Genomic DNA, 15,717 nt, shown 5'->3' with positions numbered 1-15,717 from the left:
AAAATGTCGGGGAATATCTTTTCCACAAGAGCTACAGAATGCAAACTTTATTTGGAAAATACGACAAAACACGAAATTTTCAAATTCTTAATGCGAAAAACTCGTGCCTTTAACAATGACTAATATTTTTAGTGTTATGACTTGCAAATAGAGATAGGATGCATTAGTTACAGACAACATATTTCACTTAACGGCGTAATATATCGTCCCTTTCCGGCATTAACGCAGTAAGCGACATTTTTTCGAAATTGACTTTTTTATAGTTTTTGGCTCAGAATTTTAAGGCGCATCGAATGGTCTAATCGCCATGTTTCTATCTTTAACCGTTACCGAGATAGGTATGTCGCTTACACGGATGTAATTAGGCTTACTGGAGGCAAAAATGTCGTATGTAACACTGAGTCGTTTGTATTTACTGCATAAATGTTTCTGGTGAAACAAAGAAACTGACTTCTAGTCTAGATTGTTTCAAACACCAAATTATTTCCGTACTTGGAACAAATAAATGAGGTATGAACATTATTATTACAATATTTCACGGCAAAAGTGTAGTAAGCGCCAGCTTGTAGTTGGTTCTGAGTCGCTTGAAACAATTTTGATGTAATTATATCAATGATTTCCACTATTTGTTGCAGTTCTCTTTACCTGCTAAGAACAAATACTTTTCCTTACAGCAATTTTGCTACCTTAAAAATATACGTAAGAGGTTCTCAGCCTCACTTCTGAAGTAAACGGTAATATTGTTATAGCTACTTACTGCTGGTTTACTTGCAATAACAGTGTGTAACGTCGTATAATCCATTTTAAGGTTTCATATATCGGTGCAGAAGTATGGATTAAGTAGAATATGGCGCTGTTCTGTTGGATTTGGAAATATGGTTTGCAATATCTGGCACCATGAAAAGTGGAATCGAGTAAGAAATACCTGTACGTCGCTTCCCAGGCCATAAGCAGCACCGCCACCGTCGTATTGAATTACCATGCTGCAACCCAGAGACGTATACTCATGCTGTTTTCAGCAATCTCATCGACATGGTTCAGTGGAAAGCGGGACTTACCACTGCAGATAACCTTCTTTCATTGATCCATAGTCCAATGATCCATTTTCTTTTGCCCGTGTCAGCCTTATGTTATTTCTGTGTTGTTGTAATAGTGTTGGTCTACGGCTATGATATCCTAACGGATGTAAGGTACGTCAAATGGTCATGGTTGAAATTTGTTGTAGGATTTATTGGCCCACATTGTACTGGTGCGTCAATTCCTGAATTGTCATACGCCTTTGGTGAGATACGATAGTGCTCTTCGTTGTTCATTTTCTGCCCACCGCACGTACCTGATCCAAGTGTGATCGCTTTGCAGATGACTGACTGTCATGAACACTGTTGGTAAAACCTTGACACTGTAGCGCTTGAACATCCCACAAATGCGACTGTCTCAGGTGTACTGGCAGCAATTATTTGTGCCCCAACAGTTTGCGCTAGTCAAAATTTACTCACATAATTTTGTTTGCCCATAACGGCATCAGCGGCTCTGGCCTTACAGAAGGTGCCGTCCCGACATTCGCCTGTTAAGACTGAGGAATATCACGGAAATCCTCAGTTTGGATGACCGGCTAGAACAAGGTTCGTGCTCACGTTCGACCTATCCAATGCTATTTGGCAGACAGACAGGCAGGCCAGATAACAAATTTCCAATGTTAATTAAATAAAAATGAAACCGATTTCAAAGAGTGTGATAAAAATAGCAGAGTAATAATCTCCTAAACTTCGACTTACACTACCATGTGTCTACTACTTATAGCTGAACTTTCAAGTCAATGGAAATCAAAACTACCTGATTTATTTAATGAATGTTATTTCTGCCAACTTCAAAAGTCAGCTTTATTTAGTAGTCACGAGGTACTATTAGTCAAAGCTTTTAAAACTATTACTTTGCACTACAAAAATGTTACTTTTATCACATTTAGGTCGGGTTATTTTTTTTTAATTTTCTGCTTTTAGTTTTCCCGTGGGAGGAAGATTTTAAATTTAACCAAACAGCAAGTTGAAGAACAAGTCATGAAGCCGAGGGTACCAAACGAGACATATTCCAATATAGTTAACTGTTCGAAGAATGAGATCATGAAAATTGGGGCCTTACTCGCAGCAGTGGAAGAGGCCCTAGACCAGGATGAGAAGAAAGCTGAAGAAAGGAAGGGAAACCCAAACAAGCATCAGAAGTGAGTAGCAGTGGAAGATATCCTAAACCCGGATGAGAACAAGGCTGAAGAACTGAAGGAAAACCCAAACAAGCATAAGGAGAAAGTAGCAGTGGGAGATACTAAAGTTGGATGAGAAGAAGGCTGAAGAAGGGAAGAAAAACCCAAACCAGCTTCAGAAGAGAGTAGAAGTGGAAAATATCCTAAACCCAGATACAAAGAAGGGAGAAAGAGGGAAGAAAAAAAACAAGCATCAGAATTGAGGAGGAGTAGATGATCTATACCCGGATGAGAAGAAGGCTGAAGAAGGGAAGGAAAACCCAAACAAGCTTCAGGGGACAGTAGCAGTGGAAGAGACCCTAAACCAGGATGAGAAGACTGAAGAAGGGAAGAGAAACTCAAAAAAGCTTCAGTAGACTGTAGCAGTGGAAAACACTTTAAACCACAATGATAAAAAGACTGAAGAAGGGAAGGAGAAACCAAAGAAGCATCAGGAGACAGTAGCAGTGGAAGGGATCCTAAATGAAGATGAGGAGAAGACCGAAGAAAGAAGGAAAAACCCTAACAAGCATCAGGAGATAGTAGTAGAGGAAGAAACTCTAAACCCGAATGAAGAGGGGACTTTAGAAATGAATCGAGAAAGAGATTAACATTATTTCGCTGAGAAACGGAACTTGAGAAGAAGAACAAATTTGGGACTGAACTATTTAAACTATTTCTCTGACGATGATATCATACTTAACCAAGCTTGCCCTTCCGAAAACTTAACAGATTGGCCGGGCAGAACACCAACCTCATCAGATGAAGATATATTATAAGTTAAGAGTAAAAGAGTTTCAGAAATTTCAGCTGCAAAGTTGAATTCAGGTGATGGTTACAACGAGGAAAGCGGTGCTAGGAAACAGATGAAGATTGTAAGTAGAAAGATTACTTTTACACCAGAAAAGAACATCGTAAGGGAAAATGGATTGAAAATTAGAAAGAAAACTCCTCAAAAAGAGAGGAAAAAACGATTAAAGCAAAGTGGCCAAGCCTACAACAAAAACAGGCAAGAAAGAGTGGAGAAGAAACAAATACAACTAAACAAATGCAAGTCTTGCCCAAATAAATGTTCTGATATTCAGGAAGGGAGGCGCCAATACTTATTTAGACACTTTTGGTCTTTAAAACCGAATGATCAAAGGAACTAGATCTTAGGAGCAACCAGACAAGTTCCAGTGAAAAGGAGGAGGATTCAGGGAGAGAGCCCACGGGCATAATCTTTTCAGTATTTTGTTAACGAAGGTGAAGGATATAGAAGAGTTTGTCTTCAATTCTTGCTCTAAACATTAGATACCTCACAAAGGTTTGTGAATTACACGGTTACACAATCCACTGAAGGCTTAGCAAAACCTGATGGTCGAGACGCCACTCAGTTCGCCCCAATGCGGCATCCGAGCGAGATGTGAAGCTCGTTGTTGAATTCATTCAAAGACTTCCTGTAGTGCCTTCACACTACTGTAGAAATAAAACAACACGACTATATCTTCCCAAGGATCTCAAAAACATCACTTATCTCTATGCGATTTACGCACGTGCAATGAACGAAGAAGGAAATATTCCTGTGAGTGAAAGAGTTTTTCGGGGTATATTTAACTCAAAATTCAACCTTGGGTTTCATAGACCCAAAAAGAACAACTACCAGAAATGTATCGCATTTACCAACAAGACAGACATAACCCAAGAAGAGAAGGCTAATACACCTGCCATATTGAAGGTAAAGAAGCAACTAAGGCTCGTTTCAAAAAACAGCAGAGTTTGAGTGGTAGCCAGGAAGGAACACTTGTCGCAAGTTTCGGTTTGCAGAAAGTTTTGAGCGTACCTCATGGCGATTCGATGCTTTTATACTACACACGAAAGTATTCCGTATACAATCTCTCGATATATTAATCAAAAAGCAGAAATGCATACTATCATGTATGGAATGAGAGCGAAGGTAAACGAGGATCGAATGAAATCGATTGCATTCTTTTGAGATATATAGATGTAGTGGACGAATGAGGTAATATTTCAACTTTAATCCTGTATTGCGTTAACTGCCGGTCAAAACAAAAATAGAAATATTAAGGCCATGTTGACTTGAAAAATCCAAAAACTTGCAACGAATCCAGATCAATTATTTGGTCCCGGGTCACACATATATGACTGTGGACAGTGTGCATAGTCAAATTGAGAAAGCATCTCATAATCAAAAAATTGAAAGTTCTTCCGAGTGGATTACCGTCATGAGAATGGCGAGAACAAAGCCACATTCATATAATGTTGAATTATTGAAGCATGATTCTTTTAGAAATTGGTCAACTTTGGCAGAGCATATCTTCAGTGCTAAGAAACATGAGGGCAACCTTTCTTGCTGTCAAAAATGAGAGTTGTCGCTTTTTCAAAAATAGTGAATTTGCCAAAGTTAAGTATTCAGTGACTAAGGACGCAGTGTATCTTACACTGAAACTTCGGCCACCAAGACAAAAGCAACCAAGCAGACCTTATGGGGCAGCCATCCCTATCAGTAAGGCCAGGATCTTGTCAAATTGTGTAATCAGAATATTCTACCAAAGCATATACACGTGTTCTACCAGCAGAAGCACAAGATACCCTCCCTGAGACAGATGAAGAGGACACCGAAGAAGAAATTCAAGATTGAAACATTTTGTCTGATAAAGTTAGTTTTCTGAAGTTTCGACAATTTGCATTTATGTAGTAAATGTATGATGCAAATTTTCATTGATCAGTAAGCTTAACAAATCAGTAATAATTTGCAATATTCTAAGCTTTAGGAAATTAAAAAAATGACGCTAAAAATAAATGAGAAAACTAAATAATGGTGTCAGTTATTATTAACTTAAGCATTCAGAATATTAGATTATTTTTTACATATAAAGGAGAGGTAATCCAAAGCATTTTTCTTGGCTAATTGATTTTAAGCAGCATTATTTCAAGAAGCGTTCAGTATTTTACCGATCAGTATACATTCTTCAATTAACGAATCAGCAATTTATTACAATTTATTTTTTCCCTAAATGTCGCTTAACGCAATCTCACCATGACACCGTGTGCCTTAATGCATTAATACATTTGAATGAATGTCGTTTGAAACATTGATTTGTTAAAAAGTTTGTAAGCAAAAATGAATTAAGCGCCAAAATAAGTGAATATATTGAAGCTATTATATACGTCACTGTTCCATTTGACGGAGATTGTTTAATTATATTAGCTGTGTTTTTCTTACGAAAATAGTTCAGAAAACAAAAAAGTTATACAAGAAAAACCATCAAAATTTTAGTTTTTCGGCTCTCCTGTAAACTTTTCAAATTGTCGCTTACTGCATTAATGCCGGAAAGGGACGATATTTTTAGTATTGCCAAAGCCGAAAGAGTAAGTGTATGTGAATGTCGAGATGAATCCAGTCAAAGTTACATCGAGTAGAAACAGAAAATATTTCAAATAATGAAACAATAATGAGCAAATATGTAGCAGTGTCATGTGTACACCATGCGAAGGAGTTTGTGGTTTTACTATTGAAAGTAACTGAGTGGTGTGCAACCGACCTGACTTTTACATATGAATACAGTTATCTAATTAGTTCGCACATCTAAATACAAGGTTTAATATTGATATCTTATGCTAGAATACAACGTGATGAAAGCAACAAAATGTTTATACACATAATCTCCCTTGACGTTTGTTGCCCTTCCAGAACTTTGAGATTTCCTACTGATCAATGGAATATCACGTCAAGTAGATTTTTATTCTATGAACGTTAATGTAGTCACGTGTAGTACGTGTTGACAAAGCAGGTTGTATCATACGTCTGCAGTAAAGCTTATAGTGAACAATAAGTAATCGACAAACATTGTCTGACATGAAATTAAGCCCTTTTTAAGGGCTTAGGATGGAGACTGCTGCTTAAACTGGATCCCAACTACCACCCGGAGTTGGGGATTGAAGAATGTGGACCATACTCATATAAAGCATTATTTATTTATTTAATTTATTATTATTATTTATCAGATTAACATTAACAGTGATTCAATTCAGTAATGTGCTCAATATTATATCTAAGGAATCTTTGATAGTCTTGTAAATTTCCGATTACAATATTGAATTAAACGATCATTGTATGGAGGAAAACTATCTTTGGTTTAGAAAAGTTGATTTAAGTGAACTTGCATTCATATAATAGTAATTTGCGAAAAGCTGGAGGGAGCAGAATCCAAACTGATCTAGTTAAATAAAATAAAAAAATCTTACATCTTAAAGAGAAGTGCATTGGTTGAATTATTCATTTTTTATTTTGGTTACTATTGTTCAAATATGTATCGGATCTCTCTTTTAGGTTCCAGTAGGGCGTAAGATATGGGTGGCCTTTCAGAAATGACTCTGTGGTCAGTTGGAAAGTCGGAAGGACCGTGACACTACATATAGAGGAGGAAGATGACTTCCAGGTATGATTCTAGTTTCATTGTTCTCAAAAAGTTTCGAATTAAACGTTTTCGGAAAACTGGATAATTAATTTGTTTAGTTGTTATTAACTTGTTAAGAGTAAATTGAAATCTACACGAAGGAAATTTCAAACGTATGCTGAGGTTATAGGCTGAAAAATAACTAGTACACTTCTTGGATAATGAGATTTTTCAAGTCAAATACAAATAAGTAAAATACATGCAGGTGTTTTCGAATTGCTGGGTTTTGAAGATTTCAGAGCTTTCAGAAACAACGACGGAACCAACAATTTACCAACATTCGACGCTAGGAACTCCAGAACACGAATATACGAGAAGGTATCGAAAAGTTTTAATTAGCAACATGACTTAATAGTTAGTGTGTCCTTTCTTTAGACTTCTCTACATAGTCTGTGCGCCAAGTTATGCATTTCTCTCACTTTTTTAAAGGCCGTCATTGTAGAACTTTGCAGATTGCATGAAAGACTATTGTTCCGCCTTCATTATGACGTCATGTGTGTTGTGAAAATATAATATTTTAAATGTAATACCTAGAATTTTCTACTGACGCTGCTTGGGATGGATGAGCGGATACATTATCTGCAAGGATACAGATCCCTTTGGTGAGCATACTACCATGTTTTTGCTTAACAGCATTTCGTAATTTCCTCAGAAGTAAACAGTAGTATGTCCCCGTAATTGTACCACCCTTTTGAAGGTAGTCTGTAAGGATGACCACACAACAGATCCAAAAAGCCCGAGAGGGCCAATCCATGACCTTGCAGATTTCTGCACATTTGCATTTTTGGGGAGAGATAAGGAGGAGTGCTTCCACTCCTTGCTCGTTTTTGTCTCGGGATCATATAGGTAGATCCACCATTCGTCCATAGTTACAAGATGGGCATCATCTTGCTCCTAAAGACTCAACAAGTGACTCGTAATGTCATACCGTGTTTGAAGAGGAGTCAGCAAACCCAGAACCCAACGTGTTGATTCCTTTAGACATGTGCGATTCTTCATGAATTATTTTCCACACAGTACCATAACTAAGTCCACTTTGTTGCATGATGTTATGGATAGTTATTCCTCAGTCTTCCAGAATCGGCTCTTCGATTTTCGTTACTGTACTGGCGGCGTCCACGATTAATGGATGGTGAGGTCTAGGCTCATATGTAAAGGCATGTGACTTGTTTGAAAATTCCTTTTCCACCTTGCGATAGGGTCATAGGGTCGGCAATCACCACCATACGCAAGCTTCATTTCAGCTTGAATTTGCCAGGCGGCGTAACCCTTCAAATTCAGAATCTTACTAACGCTACGAGTTTCTATCTTCTCCGTTTTGGACCTTACTAACAACTAGTGCCACCTGTAAAGGAAGTGAATGACAGAATAATTTCCACTGAATAATATACGTAAGGTCTACACAGGCAAAGTTACATCAAGATCACTCAATAACTTGTTGGAGATAATTAACATTTTCCGATAGTCTCGTACTATTTGATAAATCTTACTGTACAATGGTCAGATTCTCAAGAGTCAGTCAGTCTCCTTCTCTTTCAGGGTGATTGTTGTTTCAGTTGCAAGTACGGGACAGGATACACATATATACACAAACGAACGAACATTAACGTTAGGCGTAGCTGAAAACTTTGAAGTATAGTTATTACTTTCTAAGGATGAGAACAACATGTATTCTTAAAAACACGCATTTAAAATTCACATAGTTTATTACTAAAGTACTTAATAAACATTACTATTAATAGCATTCATTACTAAATATATTATTACACAGAGTAAGGAGGATATAAGATAAAGATCACCTACAGGAAGGAATGAGTCTAAAACGCATTTTCTACAAAATAGTTGATATAAAAGATATCAATAAGACAATGTCTGAAGTGTCAGAATTCAGACAGAATTTTAGAATGAAAGCAAAAATTTGCACTTTTATGTTTCCCTTATTCCCGTTCCTCTTGGGTCCGAATATTCGTCTCAGGATTTTATTTTCAAATACTTTAAGTCTACGTTCTTCCCTCAAGCGACCATGTTTCACAACCATAAAACACAGCAGGCATGATTATCGTTTTATATATTTTAAGCTTTAAATTCCTTGACAGAAGTCGCGACGACAAAATACTTTGAACTGAATAATAACACGAATTTCCTGATTTCAGTCGACATTTAATTTCTTTGTGGATATGATTTTGGTCTGGTGATATTGATCCCAGATATTTGAAAGTATCCACTTTGTCGAAAGTATTATTTGATATTTTAACGCATCCATAATTAGCCATATTACGATCCCGGTGAACTTCCATGTATTTAGTTTTCTCTGCATTTACTTCTATACCAATGTCGCTGCAAGTGTTTAATAAGGACTCTGTATTTCTTTCTATTGTTCTCCTATCAAATTTACATCATCAGCATACGCCGTAACCTGGTGAATACAATTCAGCTCTAGGGCCTGGTTGCTATCTTTAATTTTCCTTATAGCGTACTTCGGAACAAAGCTGAACAATAATAGCGATAACGGATCTATTTGTTTGAGGCCATTCTCGACGTGGAAGCTCATGGACAAGAATTTTTCTGCTCGGACTTTACTCTGGGATTCATTTAAACACATTTTAATTAATCTAACTAGCTTTTTCGGTATTCCGAATTCTGTAAGAATGTTGTACAATGTTTCCTTCCTATCCAAGTCGTAAGCCTTTTTAAAACCAATAAACAGCTGATGTACTGGGTAATATATTCACATTTCTTTTCGAGTATTTATCGAATAGTAAATATATGGTCGATAGTTGATCGATTTCCCTAAATCCACACTGATAATCCCCAATAATTTCATCTGAGTATGGATTCAATCTTGTTAATAAAATGTTAAGAGAAATGCCTCGATAATTATTACATTCAGTTTTGTCGCCTTTCTTGTGAATTGGAACTGATTGATTCTTTCCACTCTTCTTAAATGTATTTCATAGTTTTTAAAGTTTCGTAATGATATGTTGAATTCCTGTCGTTAAAAATTCATAAACCTTCAGGACTGTGTAAACCGCAATGGTGGTTATAAGTCTAGAATACCGCACTATCAGATGAACAGTTTATTACACATATGATCCATTAACAGAAAATTTGGTACTTTCCCGATTCTGAACAAGCTTAAGAAACAGTTAGTGCATTATAAAATTCGGAATTTTACCGATTTTGCAGATTCCAAGCACCTGATAGGTGGTAACATTATTGCGTATGTGATCAATGAATGAAAAATTTGTTCGAAATATTCATACAATGTATATGAAAGTTAAAACTTAAAAATTTCAAGAATGTACAGAACCACCCGAAACCAAGCTCTTGATGTGCAGCTTTTAGGATTATCATATAAATGTATTTCTCTCATGTTTTATTTTATTTTTATTTTTATTTTATTTTATTTTATTTTATTTTTTGTTTGAAAAAGAGGGTGTGTGATACTTTGAAGTAAAATACTACATACAATTTTGTTAGTTATTTGTGTATCTTTTTTTCTTCGAAAAAGTACTTATTTTTTGTGTATAAGAAGTTAAAAAAATATTATATATATATTGGTTAATCCTTTGGAATTTATAATGTAAATATGTTAAGAATTTTAAAAAATCTTTCCGAAATTCATGGTTTATTTTAGAGGTTCTATATTATTAGTTACATCAACCACTAATCAAATGAGTTCTTGTGCTGTAGAGAAGGGAAAGAAAGTCTGTTTTATCAATTTAAAGCAACATTTTGAAAAAAGACCAAAATTTCCCAAGCAAAAAAGCGAAGCAGAAAAAATCGAGTTTTTTTCCAAAAAAGTCTGTTTTTTCCCGAGCCCTTGCATCTATAGTATTTCATATGCATCCTATCAATTCATTTAGCAATTAGCTTGCGTATTTTTTTAGAACTAGTTTTAAAAGCTCCATTAGAAGAAACAAAAACGTGCAGACGTAGGTATTGTTAGGAATTTACTGGATTAGCAAAGCTTTTTCTAGTAATAGATTACAACACTATCTTGTGCATGTTTTAAAAATAATGTAAGAGCAAATTATTGTAATCCCTTTTCCGCAGGCTCGATCGGCTGTTTGTCTTGCTGGAAACAGGCTCCTCTCCTGTTACCAGACGAGCTGCAGCACATCAGCTTGGAGAGGTTCAGAAACTCCATCCTCATGAACTTCACAATTTGTTGAACCGCATCGCTGGATACTTGCGAAGCTCATCATGGGAAACACGTATTGCAGCAGGCCAAGCAGTGGAAGCGGTGATTAAGAACGTCCCCCAATGGGATCCACCGGGGTTACCTACAAAATGCGGTAAGTTTCCTGTAGATTTCAGCTGACAGTGTTGAATTTTTAATGGTATTCTGATCGTTACAAGACTGGAGTACTATCAAGCCTGCAGATTTTTTTTTTTTTTTTTTTTTCCAGAGGTTACAGCGAAGGATTAGAATCTTTGAAAAAATTAGTTCATAAGTAGTATGTGCCTCATTGTTAAGAGTATTGTTACAATATTTGATGTATATGCGTTCTCTTGGGAAAATTAAGCTATGAATGTAATCTGCACTTAACATTATATATTTTTCATATATAGTACATAAATAATTTATTCCAGTGGAGAAAAGCTATCAATTGCTTCAGATTGCAATGAACGAAGTACTTTCTGATGCCGTAAACATTAGTTTTTCTTTATTTTCTCGGAAAGTACATATGAAAATGTATCCTAAAATATGTCATTTTATTCAGTATGGTGTAATTTATCGATTGATATATATAGACTGACTATAAAATCCGTGCTAAGTACCAAGAAAAAAGTATTGAGTAAAAAGCCCAGATTTTACTTTAGAACTGGTGGGACGTAGATCCACGCGCATTCTTCTGATGATTGTTTGAACTACTTCTACAGTGACTACTAGATAGGTTGAGCAGTATTAGGCACATAGGCCACATCTTAACATTAAACCGAACTTTTCCATTTTGGCACTTAGCACGGAGTTTTTCAATCTACATGTCTTATTTTTTGATAATATTATAGTTAAGAAAAATAGAAGTTTAAAGCGTAATCATAAATTTGGGCTATAACTCATAAATCATACTACGTTCTATCATCTTGCTAGTATCCTAAAGAAAAACTTAAATTATGCCTCAGTATCAGTTTCATCTTGATAGGTGTCTGGATTATTGCACAGCATCAGTTTTTAAGTTTATTTAATAAGGAAAAAACTCGAAAACTACACATGAGGATTTACTTATCCATATAATTTTGTTCGACCCATTGAGATCTTTAAACATTTTTTGTCTGTTAAATGGTAATAATATTGTATAATTAATGAAACCTAATAAAGCCAAACAAGATTGCTTTTGAAACTGTACTTGGAGAAATTACTTCAGTAAGCTTCAACAGGGTAGTTCTCGCTTATTACTAATATATTGCAAATAAGTTGGGAAAAGTAGATAATTATTGATTGCTTTAGTAACAAAGGATGAAAAATACGGAAACCGCGCATCTCAGTGGCATGTGCTGTCACAACAAAAGGTTGCTTTGTGAAAAAGTTTTGCCAATATCTTGAACAAATCAGAAAATACTTATGTGCGGATACCTGTAAGTTAAAAATAATTCTTACATCGGCTTTTATTTTTTTAAAATTTTGGGAACATAAATTATATAAAAAGATAACTTTTGCTACGGACTGTACAGAGAAATGATAACGGTTAGCTCCAGAACCCCTTCTTAGTAAGGATTTTTTTGCGATTCCCTGCTAGTCAAATTGTTTGTTGTCACCTTTTCCAATAATAATAATAATAATAATTGTTGATTAAAGTTCAGCGTTGTTTTTCAGCACACATGCTATGAGACGTGGACCTGAAGTTTAAGGTGCAATTCGATCCACCGTAACGCGTTCATTTTTTAAAGATTTCACCGGGAATTTAACTCAAGATACCGTGCGCGCGTGGTAGCCACTAGACGAGCGGAGAGAGCTATTATTATTATCAGGGGGTCTGTCGTTCACGAAATCAGAAAACGGTCATGTAAATCAAGAAATTTAATTTTTGGGTCATGATTTTTTTTATCTGTACAAATGTAAGTACAGACTGGAAAACTTTGTTCTATAAAACATCAAAATTCACCACCGAAAATGTCTGGGGTCGGCTCTAGACGCTACCAAATCGCTAGCAAAGCATGCTTCTATCGCATGCATGAAAATTCGGCCTAATTCACACACAAATTCCCTCTTGAGAATGTTACGAAATGTTATAGTTTGGTGAAGAAAAGGTCACGAAATTTCATTTTGAAATTTTAGTGGACACCCTGATTATTGTTGTTATTATAAATATTAAAGTTAAGATAATTGTGTTCTATTTTTCAGAGCAAAATCATTTTTCTCAAACTCAAACTGGTCGAATGAACATACAGAAATTTGACATCAGTAAAGTTCTAGAGAATGGTTCGTATTTAATGGGCTCAGAAGGACGAGAATATGATGCTGTGGAAGAGGAATCAGGTAATCATTATTTATATTTTAATGTACCTATAAATGACAGATGTAATCGAAAGCTTACCTTCTGAGTTATTGAAGATTTAGAAATTTGATAGTGTAAGGTTATTTTTCCTCAATTGCTCAGAAAGACTAGGTAACAGTTAACTTCATCGAACAGCGCTAATTTGGATTAGTACCATTTTTTTTATTTTCTTTCTTTTTTTTTAATCTACTTATCTTCCTAAAACCTTTAAAAATGATATTCTATCATCGTGATCAAGGCTGACTATTTTTGGTTGAAATATATGTATTTAAGAAATTACAACCTTTAGGTGTAGAAGCTGTTGGAGGTAAGAGTTTTGTGTATTTGGGCATAGGAGAGAGAAGGATAATGAGAAGATTGATTTTACTATTGCTGCTATTCTGTATTCGCATATAGAGAAAAGTAAGGGAAGGGAGAAATCTTCAACCAGAATGGTCCATACTTCAATCACTTTTACTTTCTAATAGTAGTTTTCTTTTGCTGATTGAGACTATTAGGCAGTTAATAACATTGAGCTTCCTTCTTTTAGTTTCAGAATCGGACAAAATACAAAAACAGCAACAACTTCTTCAGTCACGGCTAGGTTTGGATGTAGCTGCTAAACTTGGTATGGACGTGAGTGATATTGTAACGACTGCCGATCTTTCAGTGTCTCAACTCCCAGAAACACGTCATCGTATGTGCTCCAATACCAGCAGCAGTGTAAGTGTTTCCAGTGATTTGGGTTTGATGTTGAAGAGGTGGTGGTCATTTTTTAGATTAAAGTATTCCACAAGTTATTGTATTTTATAATATAAAATCATTGTAAATATTATAATTATATAATTAGTTTTGACTGTAATAATACAGGTTACAGTCCCTTTCATCCTATAATACTTGATTACTTCTATTAATAGCTGTTCACAACATCGTGTCAGGTACTATGGCAACTACCATTTGAGAAAATATGATAGCACTATGAAACATTTGCATATTGAAAAATATGTTCGGTAAAGTGATTTTGAGTTGAAAGACAATACTGACTCCCTTTCAGTGTAATTTTTTGTGTCGAACTTCGAGTATTAAAATAAGCTATTTTTATACTCAAACAACTATGTGCAATTCATTATCATTTTCGATTATTTATAGTGTTTTCAAAACTAGAAAAAAATTGACGTTTGGAAAAGCACGTGATACGCTGTTGCCACATCGTGCGCATCCCTGTGATACATCAGCTGGAACTGTCCTGTGAATCTTAACGAAAAGGAAAATCTCTAAATATTGGTTTGTTTGGATGGACGAAAGGATATGTATGTCGTCCCAGTTTGTACATGTTGGAAAGGGGAGGGTTATGTATGTGTGTATGTTTGGTTTTCTTGAAATCACTTCCGCGCACAAAGAAACAAAAGACTAAAATAGCTTCTTTCCTTCGGCAAACACGTGGTTATTATCGCAACATTGGAATGTTAAGGTCTGTTGCCAAGGAAACCCTCCATCCACTGTGGCTAAAATGGCGTTTATGATTCGACCCTCGCTGAGTGACCGCAATAACTATGTGACGTAGTTTTCCTCCTTCAAAACAAATCTCCACGTGTTTTTGAATTGTCAGTTTGTCTCTAGTTTTAAAAGCACTTTAATCTGCATGTACGATATGAATAAATACTTTGCAGCCTAATAATAATAATAAACCTTCACTGAGTATAGTAATACTAGCAAAGTGTATGTTTTGAACAGGGGAAAATAAGGATAAATAAATGTAAAACTGGAAACTTAAGTTGTCCCCTCCTGCCTCTATAGAAGTGGAATTTACGAGAAAGCTTATAACACGCTTTCAGTTATTCTTATTGAGGATATTATATGCCGAATTGCATCTCTTTAACTTCATGAATTCTTTGAAAAATATTTGACTTTACCATAACTTCTTGTTGATAACTAGTGTCTATATCCCTGAACTCCTATCAGGGCCAAATGAAGTCACATTATAAACGGTGGAAATAATCTATATTTATTTACATCATACACTGGCCGTCATAAATTAAGCAACAAGGACAAAATGTACAGTAAAAAGGAAATGACAGGGGAGAGGTGGTGAAATGTAGAGATAATGGATGTCATAATACAACGATCATTAAAGAGTGAGCGGGAAAAGATTGTACGGAAGAACTCGCGATTATGCTTCTTTCACACGATATCGTAAAGTACTAGGTACAAGCGAGGACTACATGAGCTCAGGGAATTGTTGGTTGACAGTGTGTATGTAGAGTGCAGAAGCAAATAATAGTGGAGTCAAATAGGCAAATATGGCAACGAGACATCATTTGCCAGATGAATTACGCTGGCGTGTCATCGGTAGATTGGAAGCAGGGCAGCGTCAGACCGACGCACAGTGGTTGGAAACTGAGAAAAAGCGGTCAAAAATCGATCTTGTCACTTGGCCTCCTATGAAATCTGTATTGATATTTGATTATAAGAATATCTCCTGCTTCCAAATCCGGAGTTTCAGGACATAGGTATATTTTCTCTGTCTATAAAATGCATG

At 35.7% G+C, this 15,717-nt stretch overlaps 1 protein-coding gene across 3 annotated transcripts in view; it reads left to right on the top strand.

The window, feature by feature from the left end:
• Positions 1-15,717, top strand: part of Hel89B (histone acetyltransferase 1) — a 170,501-nt gene that overhangs the window by 14,711 nt on the left and 140,073 nt on the right. For all 3 annotated transcript variants that reach the window (XM_081731440.1, XM_081731439.1, XM_081731438.1), the window contains exons 2-5: positions 6,570-6,678; positions 10,753-10,994; positions 13,046-13,180; positions 13,729-13,901. In XM_081731440.1, the coding sequence (XP_081587566.1) occupies positions 6,668-6,678; positions 10,753-10,994; positions 13,046-13,180; positions 13,729-13,901 (561 nt within the window). In that variant the 5' untranslated portion in view covers positions 6,570-6,667. The remainder of the gene's footprint in view (positions 1-6,569; positions 6,679-10,752; positions 10,995-13,045; positions 13,181-13,728; positions 13,902-15,717) is intronic.

The sequence above is a fragment of the Thermobia domestica genome, chromosome 11 (assembly GCF_964235325.1).
Source record: "Thermobia domestica chromosome 11, izTheDome1.hap1.1, whole genome shotgun sequence".
NCBI lineage: Eukaryota > Metazoa > Arthropoda > Insecta > Zygentoma > Lepismatidae > Thermobia > Thermobia domestica.
Note: the sequence above shows the minus strand (reverse complement) of the source record. Positions and strands in the feature narration are given on the sequence as shown.